The sequence below is a fragment of the Didymosphaeria variabile genome (assembly GCF_027946475.1).
Source record: "Didymosphaeria variabile strain IMI 356815 chromosome Unknown scaffold_4, whole genome shotgun sequence".
Classification (NCBI taxonomy): Eukaryota; Fungi; Ascomycota; class Dothideomycetes; order Pleosporales; family Didymosphaeriaceae; genus Didymosphaeria; species Didymosphaeria variabile.
The window spans coordinates 4,366,567-4,386,136 of record NW_026611623.1 but is presented as its reverse complement, the minus strand read 5'-3'; the positions used below and the strand labels follow the sequence as shown (position 1 = coordinate 4,386,136).

The following is a 19,570-nucleotide window of genomic DNA, read 5'->3' as shown; positions in this document are numbered from 1 at the left end:
TGGGGAAATCGATGCTTGAAGGCGTTGATGATGGCCACAGGCGTGTCTGCGAGGATATCCAACATACTGCTCAGGGCCCGACGCTCTGTCGGTGTTGAGATCGTTGTAATGCACATTGTATGGCATGTTTAGTTTCCATGTGTTTCGTTTGTGATGTCCAGGGTTTCCTGGCATGACCCATTGATAATTCTGGGGATAAGTGGTGAATAGGCTGTAGACTAGACTGATTGACCATCATGAACAAAACACACTTCGACAAAGTGTAATCCCCCTTCCGAGGTGCATTCTACGTTCCAAGTCTCCGAGAGCTTTGCCATAGCGAGCACGATGCGGCAAGGCGGCCGATGCGCCACACTGCACCGGAGAGGGGCTAGCTGAGTTAGGATCACCGTTGCGGCCCCTTCATCTCCATTGTCGCGCCGCACCCCGTCTCCGCTCACTCCACACCTTCTTGTACATTTCTGTTGTACAGTTGTTCTTTCCCTAACCGCGTTTGTCCTTCTTTCTAATCCCTAGTCGCTCTCTACCGTGTGTTCGCGCACCCACAAACGCTCTTTACACCGAAACTTACTCCTCGGATACCTTAACGACACCGAAGATGCGTTTCTCCACTGCCGCAGCAGTTGCTCTCGCAGCGGCGCCCGCCGTCGTCTCCGCCGCAAAGGGTTCCATGGGATTTGCGCTCGGCACGAAGCAGCCCAACGGCGACTGCAAGACACAGAGTGACTACGAGGCCGACTTCGATGCTATCAAGGAGGCGTCTGGCGCGACGATTGTGCGTGGATACGCGGCGGCCGACTGCAACATGACGAAGACGATTCTGCCTGCTGCGGAGAAGAAGGACTTCAAGGTCGTGCTGGGAATCTGGTAGGTTGGCTTAGGTCCCTTAAACCCGCAGAATGTATGCTAACACCAATTCGCAGGCCCGACGTCGAAGAGTCCTTCAACAACGACCTCAACGCCATCACCGCCGTCGCTGAGAAATACAAAAACACCATATACGCCGTAACCGTTGGCTCCGAGACACTCTACCGCGGCAACTTTACTGGCCCCGAGCTTAAGGCCAAGATCGACACTGTCAAGGGCAAGCTGCCCGACAACATCAAGGTCGGCACCGCAGACTCGTGGAACAAGTTCAACGATGGCACCGCAGACGCGATTCTGTCGTCTGTCGACATCCTCATGATCAACGCGTTTGCATTCTGGCAGGGCGCTGGCGGCGAGAACGCTACTCATGTCTACCTGAACGATATGTTCCAGGCTATCAGCCATATTGAGGAGAAGGTCGGCGGAAGCGACAAGATTGAGATCTGGAACGGCGAGACCGGATGGCCTACTGCTGGTAAGTTCCCCCTGCCCCCACCCATCCCCTAAGAACAGACACTGACGGGCTTGATAGACGGCACCGACTACGGCGCTGCAAAGGGTGGTCTTAGCAACGCCAAGAACTTCTACCAAACGGGCTTCTGCGCGTTGCTCGACTGGGGCTTCAACGCCTTCTTCTTCGAGGCCTTTGACGAGCCCTGGAAGCCTGCCTCCATCGGTGACAACGGCAATGTTGCGGACGAGACGACCTGGGGCGCGATGACGAGCGATCGCAAGACTAAGTACTCGCTGAAGTGCTAGATCGCGAAGGCTGGGGACGGGAGTGTGAATATAGTTCGACGGGGGAAGGTTGTCGATAGGGCATGAATGAGTGTTTTGGAGGCGGATGGAGACGATGTAGATTCCCCATTGCAAGTTTATATTAAGGTTGTGTTCATTCGGTCAATGAGTCTTGTTTGTAATGTGCTTCCGTCTGGCGAGGGCCCGTCTTCATGTTGTTTCTCCCGGACGACAGCGTCTTTCAGACATCATGGTACGAGCTCTAGACAGGTTCTAAAGTAATTTTTCTACTGCAATTGGACCATTTCCATGCTGCACTTCGTTGGGCCAACCAGGCCTATGTGGTCCGTGCATTGTCGATGCGCGTTGTGGCGCAAAAAGAATTGGTTGATGTTCGAACATCAACCACAACCTCCTTTCATCGATTTATCGACCCCACACTGGTACAATAGCAAGATTTGAGCCGGCAGACAGGTGCATTTGAGGGAAACCCTTCCCTCCTGATGTTTATTATGATGAAAAGTGCGGGATGATGGTCGTAACTTCTACGTTTGTAAATGCATTCTTTGCAGGACCACTGAACCTAATGTTCTCATAGATTCTCTCTCAACAATGCGTAGCTACGGCCTTAGGACTGTCCGTCATTCCCCACAATGGTGCGGATTTTCCGATCCTTGGTCCATCATCCGCTCGGTCCTTTGAAGTCTCACGTGACTGGCACCACACCTGCACCTGCACCCTCAACCTCCGACCCGGCTACGCGACTGAACGCGCTGGAGGAGAGAAAAGTTCTACTTCTTGAGAAGAGGGTCAAAGCTCTCAAGGCAACGAATAGATATCTTTCTATCGGCGAAAAGAAAAAACTAAGCTGGCTGGTCGCAGCCCAAAACCGTATACGGTCAGGGCTACTAACTTCAGCCCAAGTGCAAAGGCTTGAGCCGTATCGCAAATTAACTCCGGCCGGCCAATTTCGAAAGTCGAGCCATGAGCAGGACGAGGCGGAGGTCAGCAGGCACCTCAGGATCCTCAACGGGCACACTGTGGATGTAGACAGTCATGATACGTCTCAACACAACATGCCGACCGTGAGGTACCGCCTGCCCGGATCGGCGTGGGAAACCCAGCAAGCACGATCACAAAGTCCACCTCAGCCAGGAGATGTCCCACCCTCAAAGCAACCTGAACCCGTAGAAGCACCTGGACCACCCTTAACACTTGAGAGGCCCCCAGTCCCAGAAGGAGCATCGCGTATCTCTTCACCTCAGCGCTCTGGGGATCCAAGAGCTCCCCGAAGAGTACCCAGTCTCAGGAACACTATCGAACAACGAATCACGAGTGCAAAAGCGTGGCTATCCCAATTACTGCCGAGTGTTAGTCCTTTTGCATGGGGTAGCTTCCACGGCCGGACCGAATATGCTCGCCGCCTCTCAAAATTTTTCACCCGACGAGACAGTCTCTTCTTTCACATGTCCCAGGACCCCTTACGTTTCCATCGGCCGCCCCCACCAAAACATCTCGATCTCTTCGACGCTGCCACCCGGGTTGTCCGCGTTGAGAATGTTATTGGCTACAGTTTCAAGAATAAACTGCTTTGTGTAGAGGCTCTAAAGGTGAAAGGAGCTCGAACCCCGTTGTATTGGCAAGGTGTTGTCACGCCTATCGCTGACAACCGCAGACTCGCTCTACTAGGCGATCGCACGCTGAAATTAGCTCTGGCCGAATTATGGTGGGAGACCAATTTACCCACCCAAGGCTATGCCGTTCTAACCAGAAAGCTGGAATCACGGATGGCTCTAGCTTTGAGGGGCAGGGAGCTAGGCATAGACGATACTCTCCTCATTCAGCGTGAACATGGGTCGGTAGAACCTTACATCATCGGCGAAACACTTGAGGCAATTGTGGGTGCCGTCTATGTGGATACCAACAGCCTGTCAGCTGTAATGGATCTAGTCAAGAATTTACGCATCGAGCACGACCTGCGCCAGCTTGCGGAGGCAATGAAATCACAGCTCGGGCCGACAGCAGTGGTAGACAATCCAATAGCGAACTTACCCCAAAACGACTCTGCAATCGATGTACCAATCGCGCTTCCGACAGAGCAGCTACCAGCAAGTGCCCCGAATTTAGAGGAGGCAAGTGCGGAACGTTCGCATGAACAATCTCGACAAATAATTGAAATGTTCAAGAAAAGGTTAGGAACGGAAAAATTGCTCGCTAGGAGACTACCACGCGACCGCAAAAGACAATTGCTGGAAAGACTTGCGATGCTAAAGCGTCAACTGGAGCAGATTGGAGCCACATCAGAGGAGTACGAGACATTCAAGTCTAAAACGTTGCCTCAGGACCGAACCACAATGTCACAGCATGCGATACTTATTCGTGAGGAGCTACTCCTTGAGAAGCGGCTGCAATCCGAGAGAATGGGTCCGGCACGTGACCAAACTTTCGAACGACTCAGATCTGTTCGGTCAAGAATAAAGTACATTAGTCCAGCTGGTTTCAAGGTTGATGGTGCCACTAGCCCACACGAACGTTCGCCTCTACAAGCTAGACAAGTTGCAAATCTCTTACGAACAAGATGGGGTCTAGAGAGGTATCTCGCTAGGCGCGGATGGGATCAAGGTAGAGTCAACTGTTGGAACAAGCTTGTGAATGTCAAGATTCAAATGCATTCCATTGGAGTCGCACCAGCAGAGTACGAGGCATACAAGTCTAAAAATTTGACTCGGGAAAATGGCTCGCTGAATGTCTATCAAATCGTCCAAGGCCATGTGAGAGACTTAGAAGAGCTGCTGGATTCTGAGGGTATGAGCCCAGAACGTCGTTGGCCTATCGAGCGACAACTCCGGTTGGCGCGACAACAGGCGATGTATGTTGGCCCATCGGCTGACTTCGATGGCCTCACGGTAAGTGAGGACATAAGAATAAGCCATGGCGCTGCCCCTGCCACTAGCAAGGATACTTCATTAATTGACATGGCAGTAATGCAGGGGATTCCGTTGGCTGATGTATCAGCACTCAAGGCCCAGGCTGCGTCAAGATCAATCACAATTGAAGATCTAGTGATAAGTGTTCTACAAGAATTTAAGAAGTTGTCCAGAGATATACGAAAACTGCGCGAAATTATGCGAGCTCAGGATAGAACGAAGAACCTGGATCATAATCTCCAGGTCGCAAATGAGAAGTGGGAAAATCTCCGTGCGGAATATACGACACTCGGAATGGGAGGACAACGCCAAGCTTGGTGGAGGTCGCTCCGCGCGCTGACGAATGATCCACAACTTTTGGAAAAAGCGGAGTCACGAGACCGCCAGGAACAACCACGCTTGCACGACCGCAGCCCGGGGATATTGGACGGCGAGCAATACAGGGAAGATGAGGGAAAGGAAGAAACAGCAAAGGAAGAGCTGAACATGGACGAGCCTCGAGAGCAGGAGGCAGCAGAGAATGCATACTGGGAAGATCTGGCAAAGCAGAAATCGAAGGACGAGCCGTCTTGGGAGAAGGGCGCAGAAAAGGCGGAACAGCAATGGGAGCAACAATGGACAGGCGAGGTAAAGGCAGAGGTCAAAGGGGTGGAGATCAAGGACGCGATGATACCCAAGGTGGAACTCATGAAGGAAGGCAAGGAAGCCGAAAAGACTCAGGACGGCTCCGGGGAGGATTCGTCCGATTTAGAGCGCTACAAGACGTGGAAAACGCAACACAATGAAATCTCGGGGGACTGCCCTCAGCCGAGCAAAAAAGGCAGGGGAAGTTGCCGCCCGAAACCACAGCATCGGATTATCTCAAAGCCAGAGGATTGGTGCACTCGGACGTGGAGAACAATTCCTGGCGTGAGTCGTATGATCAAGCCAATCGAGAAATCTTGTCGGTCACTGCGCTATCAAAGGAAATACCGCTTACTTCAGCAATGGAGACAGCGAAGACTTCCAAGTCAAAGGATGCCCAAGAGGGTGCCCAGGATAATGCTCAGGAGCATGAAGCCAAAATTGCCTCGCCTGTAAAACAATCCCTCCGCAGTTGGAAATCAAACCAGCATGGAAAACTTCAGCGCGCTCTAGAACAGGCAAAGTTAGAGGCGGATCTGGACTTGCCTCAAGAAGCCACAATCTTGGATTTCCTCAAAGCGAAAGGGCTGGTGCATGCAGACATTATGGACATGCAGTGGAAGCACCTGTACGCGATAGCCGAAAAGGGCGAGAGCATCACTGCGTTGTTGAGCAAGAGACCTCTTTCTTCAGCAGATATACCTTTCCACACCCTCCTCGTGCAATGGAGAGCGCGGCAGCAGAAGAATGTCGCCACGGGTTTGAATGTCTCGCTTCCAATAGGTCGACATCTACTGAATCTGCTGAAGGTTAAAAACTTGGCACATTCAGACGTCGAGGCGATTCCTTGGGAGTACTTGTATCACCAGGTCGGAAACAAGAATCTGTTTGAGTACTTGGTGAAGAACCCGCTTACTTGCTCAAGACCTCTACTCTTTGGAAAGCCAAAGAGACTGTCTAAGGACGCAGAGCCAGTGTCAGATGAACCATCTGGATCAGTCGACCACCCTGCAGCCAGAGAAGATGTCGAGGCTGCAGAAGAAAGCACGGTCGCAGAAAACACCAAGATTGCAGGAGACACACTGTCTACAACAGATCCTGAATCGATCAAAAGGTCTGTCGCTAACAGCGAGGACCAAGCTGTTCAAAAACCCAGGGCATCTGCAAAGCTCTCGAAACATCTCTCTTTTGCAGCTCATGAGGGTCAAGTTGTTTGGCGATCGATACGTGGATCTCGAAACACTGATACAACTATGCCATCCATCAGAACCGAGGGATCCAGCGCTACTGCTGCCCCCGAAGCAGACCAAAACAAGCAGGCGAACCACGCGCAAGCGGTTACCCAGCCTGACGATGAGGCCTCTTCTTCTGTTGCAGAGCCCACTACTAAGATCAGGAAACCGGTGTACAAAGTATACATCCCGCCAGTTCCGCGATCAGCTCAGGAGCAGGTGGATACCAGCAACGAAGGTGCGAGCAAGGACCGGTGGGATGAGTCGCCGGTGGAGGAGGCGACCAAGAGCGTGTTCCTCGATATTCTCGAGCGGTCGGGCTGGAAAACGCGCAAGGAGCATTCTAATTATTGGGATACGAAAGACCATTGGGATACGAAAGACCATTGGGATACGAAAGACCATTGGGAGACGAAAGAACGTCCTGGCCGCTCGATGCCAAGCGAAGATGATCCTGGCCATTGGGACACGAAAGAGCATCGTGGCCGCTCGATACCACACAAATATGATCCTAATAATGGGCAGATGAGAGATCATCGTGGCCGGTTGATCATACGCAAATATGGTACAATATGAGAGAGCGTCGCCACCGCTCGATGCCAGCAAAGATTATCCTAATCATTGAAAGAGAAGACGACGTTACGCAAAGCTTTTACAGGATGGTGAGAAGATGCAAGAGGAGTCTGGTTCATTGTGAGATTGAGCAAGAGGGTAGGAGCATGTCGCACGGCATTGTGTTGTTCATTCGGGTTTTGCATTTGCGTTTGGAGCATGCATTGTGATTTATCGGAAGCGTTTGATGGGTATTGGGTGTTTCTGTATATTGGGAATAGGTGTTGTGTATAGGTATGTAGCTTTACTGTATGATAGGGGATGCTGGAGAAGCAGTACCATGGCCATCATGCTTTCGGGAGTTGAAGCTGTGTTGTCGAGTTTGCAAAATCCAAAGAGAATCTAGGCCTCTGGTCAAGCAGCCGCATAGTGGCAGCTGAACATTCAAGTGATTTTCAAAGCTTGTCGTGGATTGACTTGAGCTTGTTGAGCCGTAAGCTGTACTGAGATTGGCCAATCAGAGCGTCGATAGCCAGTGCCCAATGACATCGCACTTGTTCGACCCACAATTTTGCATTTTGCCCTACGCATGAGTCTTCACGTTCACCTCCCCTCGTGCGCTTACCTATTCCAAAGCGTTCTGATCCAATATGCCAATTCCGGACTGAGCGTCAGTGTTTGCCTTCACAGCTACCACCCCGATTAAACATTTCACGTTCGCGAGATGCCTGATTACCTTGTGCGACTGGTGCAGATGCACGAGAGCTTTCGCCAAGCGGAACTCCAGGCTCTCGCTGATGTTGCTGAAGTGCCTATTGAGTTCGTGAAATATGACGAAGAGGTACGTGAACGTTGCAGGTCTTAATTGCCGTTATGGGACCGACCTCGTACGCTACTAACAACAACAGTCTCCATTCTGCATCGTCCGTCTTCCTTCGGATTCGGCCGCCAAAGCAGTCATTTCAAGGAGTTTATTGTCGCAAGGCATTTACGAACTTTGGGGACAGGGCGCAACGTACGATGCGCTACACAAATCCGTGAATGATGTTTCTAGTGCAAAATGGGCCCAATACGAATCAGTTCCATTCCGGTTCACGCTGGATTGCTATCGTGGGACGCGAGATCAAACGCAACAACGTGAGATCATCGAGTCGTTCTCCTATCTGGGCTTCAATGGACCTATCCGGATGCGAGACGCCGATGCATCATTCAAAGTGTTTGAAGAATATGGTGAAAAGGCGTCTGAACCTAAGTACATGTATCTTGGCCGTTCCGTGGCTGCCTCCGGTCGTGATGCAAAGACGACATACGATCTGAAGAAGAGACACTACATTAGTACCACTTCAATGGATGCCGAGCTCGCGCTTGTGACGGCCAACATGGCGCTTGCGGCTCCTGGCAAGCTGTTCTACGATCCTTTCATGGGAACAGGCGGGTTCCCTATTGCATGCGCTCATTTTGGGGCAGTGGTCTGTGGCAGCGATATCGATGGCCGTAGCATTCGTGGGACTGGCGGTAGTGCGAGAAAGGGACAGACTGGGAAATTCGACGTTCGGGGAAATTTCCAACAGTACGGTCTCGAGTCAAGATACCTTGGAGCATTCGTTTCTGACCTCACAAACACACCATTCCGGTTATTGCAACACAGCAATCCCGCAAGTAGAGGCGGATATTTGGACGGTATAGTTTGCGATCCACCTTACGGCATCCGGGAAGGCCTCAAAGTGCTAGGATCGCGCGACGAGCTCAACGTACAAGAACGCGCAACGCATAAAGATCGATACAGAGAACCGGGCTATATACCTCCAAAGAAGCCTTACTCTTTCACCGCCATTCAAGACGATATACTAGCATTCGCCGCCGCAACGCTAGTGGAGAATGGAAGACTCAGCATGTGGATGCCAACGGCGAATGATGAAGACGTGGAACTGGTCATTCCCACGCATCCTTGCTTAGACATCGTGTCCGTGTGTGTACAGCCATTTAACAAATGGTCCAGAAGACTCCTAACGTATCGAAGACGGACTGAATCTGAGATACCTGAGGGCGGGTTAGAATCGGTCAAGAAAGAATATGAGAAGGGCGTCAAAGCAGATGAACTGAATGATTTCCGCAGGAAGTACTTCGAAGGTTTCAAGGAATTTGAGAGGCTAAGACAAGAGCCAGGTACAGACGGGGCGAACTACAAAGCAGACGATAGCAAAGGTGTCAGCGGACGTTGGAGAGAAAAGGGTGGCGCCAACTAGGTCCAATACCCCTTGCAGGGCGTACGCTGATGGATTGAACAACAGCAAAGGAAAGGGCGGTCGCAATTCCGCCGGACAGTGGCTACTAAAGCTGCAACGGATAAGCGTACTCCAATTTTAGCGATCTCGGGCTCTATCGAGATGCGATAATTAGACACTTCGTATAACCGACCACGTGACCCGGTTGCAGCCTCACGCCAAGTATCATCAGTCATACCCGTCGCGTTGTAGTACTTGATTCAACACGCAGCATCCGTCTCTGATGGATCGGCGGTTAAGAAGGAGTCATATCTACGTTACTCTTAAACGCGCCCTTCCTCCCCCAGCACCCGCTTTTCTTCCATCTCACTTCATTATCGCATCAATTTCCCGGTCTACGTCAAGAAAACTTCGATATTCCCGCACAACTTCGAGTCATCAAAACCACGCCTCCGAGCTTTGTACCGGAAAACGGCGGGATCCATACTGCCTCTTTGCTTCACGGCTCAAGGTGCAAGATGAGCTCCAAACCCACCCAAGAAGATCATGTCAGCGCAGACGAAGAAATTGAAGAGTATATAATGGTGGAGTCGAAGGATCTCCGCTCTGTCTCCGAGCTCCAGGCATGGCTAGAACCGACAGACTATTTGTCCCCTGGCAATGAGTACATGAAGCACATACATTCGCACGTGCCCGGGACCGGTGGCTGGTTGCGTGCTTCTAAAACTTTTCAAGGTTGGAAGCGCCCAGCTTCCCAAGATGCGACGGCTCGCAACAACTGCCTTTGGATCAAAGGTGTACCAGGGTCTGGAAAGTCGGTTTTTTCAGCATCAACCGCAAAGCAGCTTCATGACGACGGGAACATAGTGCTATACTTTTTCTTCCGACAGATTGTTGCAACGAACCACGACCCGAAGTACCTAGTTCGAGACTGGTTAGCACAGCTACTACCTCATACCCGGTGGCTACATCGTCGACTGGATGAGCTTTCAAGGTCTAACACCGGCATCAGCAAGAACTTGGCGACTCTGTGGGATGTATTAATTCAGGCTTTGCTTCGTATCGACAAACCAGTATATTGCATAGCAGACGGCCTCGACGAGATGGACGATACACACGCCAACTTCACGGAACAGTTAAAAACCCTGGGCACCACCGACCCCCTTTTCAACGTCAAGCTTCTCCTGACTTCGAGACCGATTCCGCGAATCGAGGAAAGCCTGCGAGATCACACGATAATTGGCATCAAGCTGGATCCTACTATGCTATACTCGGACATTACTCACTACGTGGAAGTACGATTGGATACCCTGGAGCCTAAGTTGGGTGTCGCCAAGTACCAAGAAGTTAAAGAGGCGATCTGCGAGCGAGCGAAGGGGTTGTTCCTCCATGCGAGATTGATGACGGACAATTTGATCACTGGCCTGCGCGAAGGCACTATCGTAGAAGAGACCTTACCAACAAGCTTAGAACGCCTACCGCGAAACCTCAAGGAGCTCTACACAGAGATGCTGGCTGAACACTCGCGCCGCTCTGGAATCACGCAGGACCAACAATTCATGATCTTACAGTGTGTCGTTCACTCGTCTCGGCCTTTGAGGTTGATCGAGCTGGGAAGCTTGATCATGATGCTCCGCTCAGATACCGGGATGGGTCTCAAGGAAGGCAAGAGTCTGGTGAGGCAGAGCTGTGGACGTCTTCTGGAGATTCTGGAGGATGAGAGCGTGAGTGTCATCCACCATTCTTTCACGGAGTTCTTGCGAGATACAGTAAGAGACGATGGACACGGAACCTTCCCTAAACTGGACAAGGGGAAAGCACACGCAATGCTCGTAAACATTGCACTAAAATACCTTGACAAGTGCGAGGTACCCGAAAACGCATTGTGGGTAAACCCTGAGGATTGCGACGAGGTCACCAGCGAAGAGGAAGATGAGGAATTCGACCCGTACGACCACTTCGATGAGTTAGACACCAGAGACGGCCGTTCGGAAGAAGACAACCGGAAAACAGCTATCGTTGAAGCTCTACGTCTCAAATACCCACTCCTTGACTACGTTACCGGGAATCTCAGTCACCATATAACGAAAGCGGATCAGAACGACATGAGCACGTACTCAATCCTCGATGACATATTCCAGCCTAGCCGGCCCGCTTTCACTATCTGGCTTCTCATGCAGTGGAAAAGTTACCGTCCAGCAAATGTCACACCGTTACACGTGGCAGGCTATCTAAACTGGCATTCCTACGCCAGGCACCTGATCTCGAAAGGTGTTCCCGTAGACCGAAAAGATGCTGAAGAACGCACGGCTCTATCATATGCCGCGGAAGAAGGACACGTAAATGTAATGAATTTGCTACTGCAGCATGGAGCCGAGCCAGATTCGGACGATCGATATGGACTCAAACCACTGCATTACTCGGCGCAGGAGGGTAAAACGGAAGTAGTAAGACTGCTTCTTGCTCGAGGCGTGAGTCCCATCACTCTGAAGACAAAAACCACACCAGAGTGGATAGCTGAGCAGTTTGGTTCTGATGAGGGCGAGACTCCGCTGGAGTACGCCTGTCAACATGGGCACACAGATATCATAAAAGAATTCTTGCCACTAGTCGATCAAGAGTGGAGGCAGAAAGCATTTGGCTGGGTAAGAAATGTCGAGAACGTTGAGGCTGTCCTGCAGGCAGGCGACATCTCTATTAACCAGGGTGACGGCCTACGAACTAGACTCTACCAAGCTGCATCCGACTTCCAAGTCGACATCGTCAGAGTTCTTCTGAAGCACGGTGCTGATCCAAACGCGCGCAGCCGTATCAAGCGCGATAATACAGGAAGTCATAGTGCCGGCTGGCCCAGTCCTGACGGGAATACCTATCTGGATGGGCCAACCCCGTTGCATGGATGGGCAAATTATGATTACTGGAATCGATCATATGACGGACATGGAAAGGCCTCTGAGTGCTTCCAGCTGCTCCTTGAGTCTGGCAGCGATATTCATGCCGAAGACGGAGATGGATGGACGCCTCTACACTGTGCGTGCAAAGTGCAAGAAGATAGCATGTTGGGATCTTGGTTCGACGATGCCAAAGACCATCTGGTGAAAACGCTATTGGAGGCAGGTGCCAACCCGAATGTGCAGATGCGTCATGGTTCGACACCTCTCCATATTACTTCGCGACCGGAAGTTATTAACATGCTCGTCGAGCATGGTGCAGACGCAAACATCACTGACAATCACGGCCATACTCCTCTGATGGCCTATCTAGCACCAGGTGCTGAGAAGAAGAAGTCAGCTACGTTTGAAAAGCTGCTTCAGATCAGTGCTCAGCCGACTCAGCGACAGAAGGGAGGTGATACACCTGTACATGGGTTAATGCGCTGCCTACCCAAATTAGCTGATCCAGTCTTATTCCAAGCGCTCATCAAAGCAGGCCTGGATGTCAACACGAGGAATACTCAGGGTATGCCGCCTTTGCTTGTGATGGAGGAAAACGACTACGCAGATAGCTGGAAAGACGACGAGCAGAGTTGCCAGACCTACGAAGCAGTCTTCAGGACGCTCAAAGACGCAGGCATGGACATGAGTATCACGGACCCTGCAGGACGAACCATCCTGCATGTGCTGATCGGACGGTACAAAAGGAAAGTCTCAACCTTACAACGCTTCATCGAGTTCGGCTGTGATCCGCATGCGCGCGATCACAATGGTGCAACGATGCTTCACTACGTCATTCGGAAGAGCGAGTCAACTCACGAAATGATCGATCTGTTCGTCAATTACGGTGTTGACCCGCGAGCAGTCGACCACGAAGGCAACTCTCTGATGCATGAACTAGCGCGCGCTTCGATCTCTTTCTTTCCTAAATTTGTCGAAAAATTACGAAAGTTGCGAGATCTCGGTGTGCCTACCGATACGGCGAACAGAGCTGCACGTACACCGTTCCATTTCATCTGTGCTGAGTGGAGACAAAGCGGACAATACAAGACTCATATCGAAGCCTTCTTGAAAGACGAAATCATACCACGCAGCAATATAAACGCGGTAGATCACAGCGGTGCCACGCCTCTTCACTACGCCGCGATCGCCTGCGAAGTACACGTGAAGCAGCTGCTGGATGCCGGCGCCGATCCAGAGGTGCTCACTTACGAAGGCCTTTCTCCTCTGCACCTTGCGGCAAGAGCACGCCAGCCAAACATCGTGGGACAGCTGCTGCAAGAGTACAAGACACGTGGAGTACTGGAGCACTATGTCCATCTGAAGCACGTCGCTTGGCCGCACTGGACTGCTCTGCACTACGCATGCAGTTCGGGTAGACCGGAAAGCGTCCGCTATCTACTCGAGGCTGGAGCAGATCCGGATGCCCTTGATATACGGGGGTTATCGCCGGTGCATGTTGTGGCCGAGTTCGAGCAAGACCGTGATCCCAAAAGAGAGCACATGGGACGTGCCGAATCACGCTTTGGAGTTGGCAACCGAACGATGGGCGTAAGATTGAAGGATCATCCAGGATATGGCTATGTCGGCGATGTGCATAGTAAGAAAACCGAACGCACTTCGGACATCATCGAGATGCTGGCTCGCGCAGGTGCTCAGCTGGATTACGAACGTCCAAAGGAGAAAAGACTAGGGGAACGAGACAGGATGACTCCAATGGATCTAGCTGTTGAGAACGGTTGCACTGAGATGGTGATTGAGCTTCGTAAAAGAGGGTACTCTTCTTGCGATCCTTTGGGTGAGAATATAGTGGGGCGCTGTCTGGGCACTCAGGAGGCTGAAGTGCTGTTGCAAATCCCCGACACCGACGATGCAAACGTCAATTCTAGACAGCGAGATGGTCCACCTCGTTTCAGCATGTCTGCCAAAGAGAAGATTGAACGCGTCCTGAAGCTCGCTGCTTACGATTTGCTCCACGAATTGATCAGCAAGAGCGAAGAACTGCGTGTCGAAGCCCTACATGTACTCGCGAGTTGGGGGCACGCTTTCCTGCTGGAAGAGCTCCTCGATGGGATGGAAGATGTGGACCACAAGACTACACGAGACAGCCAATACGGTATTGAGTCTCTCCTCGGCACAGCATGTTCAGTCGAGCTACCAAACCTTGAGGTCATCAAAGTGCTCCTCGAGAAGGGGAAAGTCAATGTCAATGCACAATTCCGACAACAATCTGTCCTGCACGTATTGGCCGAAGGACGAAATTTCTGGCACATCGAAGCGCTGGACTACGTCCTGTCGCAGAGTGCTGAGATCGATTTGGTTGTCAAGAATGGAATGACTCCACTCCTCACCGCTGCTTCTTCCGAGTTCGGTATCTGGAAGGGCAGGACAGTAGCGACGCTTCTTAGACACGGAGCTGACCCAAGCAAACTCAGCGCGGAGGGAAAGTCGGTGTTGCACTTTGCAGAAACCGCCGATGACGTCCGTCTTTTGATCGAACATGGTGCGGACCTTACGCTGGGGACTTCGTCGCCGTTACTATTCGCTATACAGCATCGGCGCGTGGACGTTGTTGGCGCGTTATTGCAGGCAGGAGCGAATCCGAATGCTCTCTCTATGACTTCTTTTACTCATGGTCAAGATTTCACTGCGTGCTATCCGCTTCACGAGGCTGCTAAAAGAAAGGACCCCTACAGCGTCGAGGTGGTAGAAACAGTCCTGAAAAAGAAAGAACAGATAGTCAATGCGCTTCTCAAGCACAGTGCTGATCCCATGGCCACGTATGAGGACGGCGCTACGGTACTCCAAATGATAATCGAGGACCACGGACTTGCTGAACCACTACTTGCTTCATCAACGCTAGATCTAGAGAAAAAGGGCAGAGGTGGTCGCACGCCCATCATATCGTCTTGCTATCCGAAGAAAGTTGACCCCACATATCCATGGCAAAAGCAAGATGAACCAGCTTACTCCATCTTTCCAAAAATGGCGAAGATGCTCATCGAGAAATCTGATCCTTGCGCCATCGACAACGAAGGGCGCACAGCGCTACACTGGCTCTGTACCCTCCCCCTGGAATTCGACTCCGCATCCCGCGACGTATTCAACCTACTCACAGAAAGGGCTCCCTCTCTAATTCACCTCCACGATCTCAACGGCTGCACTCCCTTCAGCCTCGCCGTCACCGCAAACCAGACATGGGCAATCGACACGTTACTCACCCTTGGTGTCCATCCGACATCCGCAGACCCAGATGGCAACACCGCGCTGCACATCCTCGCCCCACGGATGTTCGGCCAAAAGCCCGACGCAGACGCAGCATCCCAGCGCTTCACGCACTTCCTCTCTCTGGGCGCGAACATCAACGCACGCAACAAAGTCGGCTCAACGCCCCTTTCACTTTTCATCTCAAAATCTTACGTCCCGGCCTTCGACTCAGGAGGCCGCCAACTTCCCTCCACCTACAAATTCGAAACACACTCCACACACACATCTTACCTCCCTATCTTCCTCTCCGCCGGCGCCGACCTCTTCACCGTCAACGACAAGGGCGAAGGCCTTCTTCACCTAACGGCCAGCCGAGCAGATAGCTCAGGCTACAACTCGGACCATAAGCACGAGATCACCGCGACGTTCAAAGCGCTGCTAGAGAAAGGTCTAGATCCTCGACTTGAAGACGGGGAATGCCGCACATCCATCGACGTTGCCATTGCGAGGGGAAATAAAGACATCGTAGCGCTCTTCAGGGACGATGATAAAGCTTGATGATAAGGGATGGGAGGAGTTTAAAATGAGTCCTCATACGTTGTTGTATACTTTGCTTTGTACAGTCCTTCAGCACCTTCGATTCGCATCGACAGATAATCTCCAAGAGATAATACAAGACAGGTAGAACGAGCAACGAACTGGGTATACACCACTAACGCTAAAACTAACTCTAACGTTAACGCTATCCACCTCTCACCCCACCTCCCCATACTCATCACCATCCTCTCACTCACTCACACCGCACCCCCCCCCTTCCTCTTCACCGCCCTCAAACCCCTCAACGTCCCCTGCCTCCTCCCCCTCCCAACCTCACAAACCACAAACCGCACAAAATCCCTATGCACCCAATAACTACTGTGCGCACCTAGCATAGTGATATATTCAATTGACAACGCGCCCCCACCGTACTTAAGATAAAAGTCAATCTGCCCATTGTCATTGAGTAAATAAGCGCGCTTCTCAGCAATTTCTTCCCTGCTGAAGTCGTGCGTTTCAAGCTCGACATTAGACGGGAGACGGATTGTAGAGGGGCGGTCGAGCTCGTGGTTCCTGGTGGAGGGGGCAGCGCGGAAAGGGTTGGAGAAGGAGAAGAGGGAGGATGTGGCGGAGGGGATGATGGCGGGTTTGAGGGTGGAGGCGTAAGCGGCGTCGACGGCGGCGTTGAGCGTGTAGGCGACGGGGTCGTAGCCGTTGACGATGTTGTAGATGTTGTCGACGGCGATGCAGCCGTAGGTGCCTTGGGTGCCCGCGACGCCGGGGGTGGCGTAGGAGTCTGCGCCGGGCTTCTCTTTGTCGACGCGAGGGAGGAGCGTCGCGTTGCGGAGGAGGAGGAAGAATCCTACCGGGCTACCGCAGACGAATAGGTTGGTTGTGTTGAAGATGAATTGGTCCTTGGGTATGTCCGACTCGGGGCATGCAGGGTCGGCGAAACGCGGATCTACGGCAGTGGGCTGGTCGGAGAGAATATCCATGGCCATAACGGAACCGAGAGAGTGCGCAACGATATGGACGCGTCCCCATTCGGAGAAGCCAGGGTTGTTCTCGCACCAAAGGCGGTAGATGCGGTTCGCTTCTTGAATGCAGGCGGAGACCATCTTAGGGTGGTGTTCCTGAGATAAATAGTATGGCACATCAAGCATGACGTCGGAGATAATGCCACGGATTGAAGGAAGCGTATTAGGGGTGATGTCCTTGAGGCTGTATTTGTTGACGGCGGGGGTTTCGACTTCGGTAGGACCAGTCGCTTCGGCCTCGAGAGAGATGCGGAGACGCCAATTGACCTGTATCAGATGTGTTAGCGCAAAGGTTTCGAATGACCAAGCATGGTTTACGTACCGGTAACACCATGATTCCGCCCATATCTCTTCGAAGATGCCGCTTGACGTCGTTGTCCCCTAGCTCGACATTTACCTCCCTGCGTAATGCATTTATCGCGTGCGTAAAGTGAAATGTCTCCATCCGTTCGGACAGCTTCTGCCCAATACCGTGGATGACGAGCACAAGATCGGTAACCTGTGGTCGGTCTGATAGCGCGAGAGCTGGGTCGGATCTTTGCCGTTGGAAGGGCGGAGCTCCAGCCTGAGAGCTTGACACACCATGCTTAGCCATCTGGGCTGTTGCCGTTCTCTTAGGCGGGTACAATTTGTCCCATGCAGCCTGGTCGAATCCGCGTACCACAGGAATACCAATAGGTCTCCCCTTACGGATGTAGTTCGCCAGCGGTCGTCGGCCATAGTAGTCGGAAGGTTGCAGCGCTGGCTTCAAGATATATGCCTCTTTATCGGAAGCGTATAGCACACCAGCAGAGCGGTATAGGTTCTTGCGCCCACCGTGACCGTACTCAGTATCACCTGCCGCCTTATTGTCTGGTCCTTCGGGTCCTGTGGAAATATCGATCATGTCGCATACATGTTCCAGGATCGTGCGGCGCTCCTTCTCGGAATCCAAAGGCTCTTCGGGCATAGTACTCTGGACTAGACCTGGCGTGGGCAACATCTGATTAGACGTGGACGGTCGACTGTCCACTTGGTTTGGCTTCGCGGGCCATAGCTTTTGCAATATCTTCATCTCGCCCAACGCGCCGACCTCAACAGCACTGTTTAGTTCGTCTGTCCACGTCTCCGTCCATGGCTTCATCTCCAAGTAACCAGCTTCCAGCATGTTTGCAACATCCACTTCTACCGGCATCATCGTATCCTTGTAGAACCATGTCCCTCGCAGTACCTTGGCCACATCGTTGACCGGCGCCCAGTAAGTGGGCTCCATCCGTATCGACTCGGCATCCATAGCAACATGATGCAGCCGTGACACTCCTACGGGTACCTTTGCCGATGGGCCTGAATTCGGTTTCTGCGGCCTCCGGCTCGTTCCCTTGTCCTTGATTCCAGGCAGAGCAGTTTCCATGTCCTCATCCCACTTGTAACTATCCGTCACCTGCGGCGCCGGCGGTCTGCGCTCTTCTAGCGAGCCAGCCAACCGTTGACTCGGCGTATTGCCTCGTGAAGGCAGTCTAGAGAATGGCATGCCAGTCATAGCATTCTCTGGCCGCGGTGAACCCTCAGCAGGATCGAGTGCCAGCGCTCGTATCGAGCCGGTTAGGGTAGTCGGCTGCGGTCCGCTGCTAGAGCTCGGGCTGCTGCCTTCTCCCACGTCCAAGGAGCGCGAGTATCTGCCCATGCTCGACGACCTTGCGCTCGGTATGTCTTTCACATGTGACGACCCCAACCTTTCTTCCCCAGATGCGCTTCCGCCCCGTTTGCGCTTCAACCGCATAACCGCGGGGTATGTAGGCGTGCCCGCCGTAGGTGTTGGTGGCCCTTCCATGCTCCTCCTCTTCTCGCCAAGCTCTTCATTATGCTTCAGAATCTTCTTCCGTAGATCAAGCCATGTCTCGTTGATCGCCTCATTGTCGTACTCTGAGAAAGGCCTCGGTGGCTGCCTCCGCGCGGTCGACGAGGCCGTTGTAGGTGGCGGCAGGGGCGAGAGCGGATCATCGATGGCGAGGGGCGAGGTATAAAAGTACCGCACAGGTACCGCGGGAGGCGCTTCGGATGAGTGCAAGACTTCACGAATGTACTGGTTCGCAGCGGACGACATGATTCTCGAGGGCGGAGTCGAAGGAGACGGAGTCTATGGGTGTTGTCTATTCACGCGACAGATCTTCGGGTCAAACTTTTATCGTAGAGTAGGTCGAAATGTGTCTCCATGCTGAGGACTGGGGCGGTGGCAGCCTGGTGTTGAGCGCGCGTTCCATGGGAAACTCGAGCTCGAGCTCTGACGCAACACGCCTCCGGTTCGCTTACACTTGCCTCCAACGCCTGAGCATGTGAGCGCCAACGCGTGGGGCTGGCAGACTATCAGTCCATATGATTTCACGCATGATCTGACGACAAATGAATGAAAATGTTCCTGTTCTAGTGCATTCCATCTTGAAGATACCACGATTGCGGTCATTTTTTCGAGATCGCCCTAGCCGGAAGCGCTTGCCAGGCACGACTTGAGGCTGGTTACAATAATTGGGCACTCATCTGAACCTAGCCTATGATCAGACTCGCCCAATCATACACCGTTTCAACTTTAAAAAGCCCGCTACGTGTTAAGGTAAGCAATCCTGCATTTTGTTAGATAACCACAATATGAACCCCGTAATATCTGGGATTAGAGCATTTACATGGTGCTCGTTTCGAAGTTTCCCTGACAAGTGT

The 19,570-nt window shown here is 52.3% G+C and overlaps 5 protein-coding genes across 5 annotated transcripts; 4 read left to right on the top strand and 1 right to left on the bottom strand.

Annotated features, from left to right (window-relative positions):
- Positions 1-598: 598 nt before the first annotated feature.
- BGL2 (glycoside hydrolase 3 protein) lies at positions 599-1,626 on the top strand (the record flags this gene model as incomplete). Its single annotated transcript, XM_056215102.1, has 3 exons — positions 599-867; positions 924-1,342; positions 1,400-1,626. The coding sequence occupies 3 exons, from the start codon at positions 599-601 to the stop codon at positions 1,624-1,626; spliced, it is 915 nt and encodes a 304-aa protein (XP_056072369.1).
- Positions 1,627-2,258: 632 nt separating this feature from the next.
- Positions 2,259-6,964, top strand: N0V89_006331 (uncharacterized protein; the record flags this gene model as incomplete). The annotated part of the gene is made up of 2 exons (XM_056215101.1): positions 2,259-5,361; positions 5,400-6,964. The coding sequence occupies 2 exons, from the start codon at positions 2,259-2,261 to the stop codon at positions 6,962-6,964; spliced, it is 4,668 nt and encodes a 1,555-aa protein (XP_056072368.1).
- Positions 6,965-7,664: 700 nt separating this feature from the next.
- On the top strand, positions 7,665-9,186 carry N0V89_006330 (uncharacterized protein; the record flags this gene model as incomplete). The annotated part of the gene is made up of 2 exons (XM_056215100.1): positions 7,665-7,781; positions 7,849-9,186. 2 exons carry the CDS (start codon positions 7,665-7,667, stop codon positions 9,184-9,186), a joined length of 1,455 nt encoding a protein of 484 aa, XP_056072367.1.
- A 497-nt stretch (positions 9,187-9,683) lies between these two features.
- Positions 9,684-15,863, top strand: N0V89_006329 (uncharacterized protein; the record flags this gene model as incomplete). The annotated part of the gene is made up of 1 exon (XM_056215099.1): positions 9,684-15,863. One exon carries the CDS (start codon positions 9,684-9,686, stop codon positions 15,861-15,863), a length of 6,180 nt encoding a protein of 2,059 aa, XP_056072366.1.
- Positions 15,864-16,099: 236 nt separating this feature from the next.
- On the bottom strand, positions 16,100-18,962 carry N0V89_006328 (uncharacterized protein; the record flags this gene model as incomplete). The annotated part of the gene is made up of 2 exons (XM_056215098.1): positions 16,100-17,146; positions 17,202-18,962. The coding sequence occupies 2 exons, from the start codon at positions 18,960-18,962 to the stop codon at positions 16,100-16,102; spliced, it is 2,808 nt and encodes a 935-aa protein (XP_056072365.1).
- Positions 18,963-19,570: the final 608 nt, after the last annotated feature.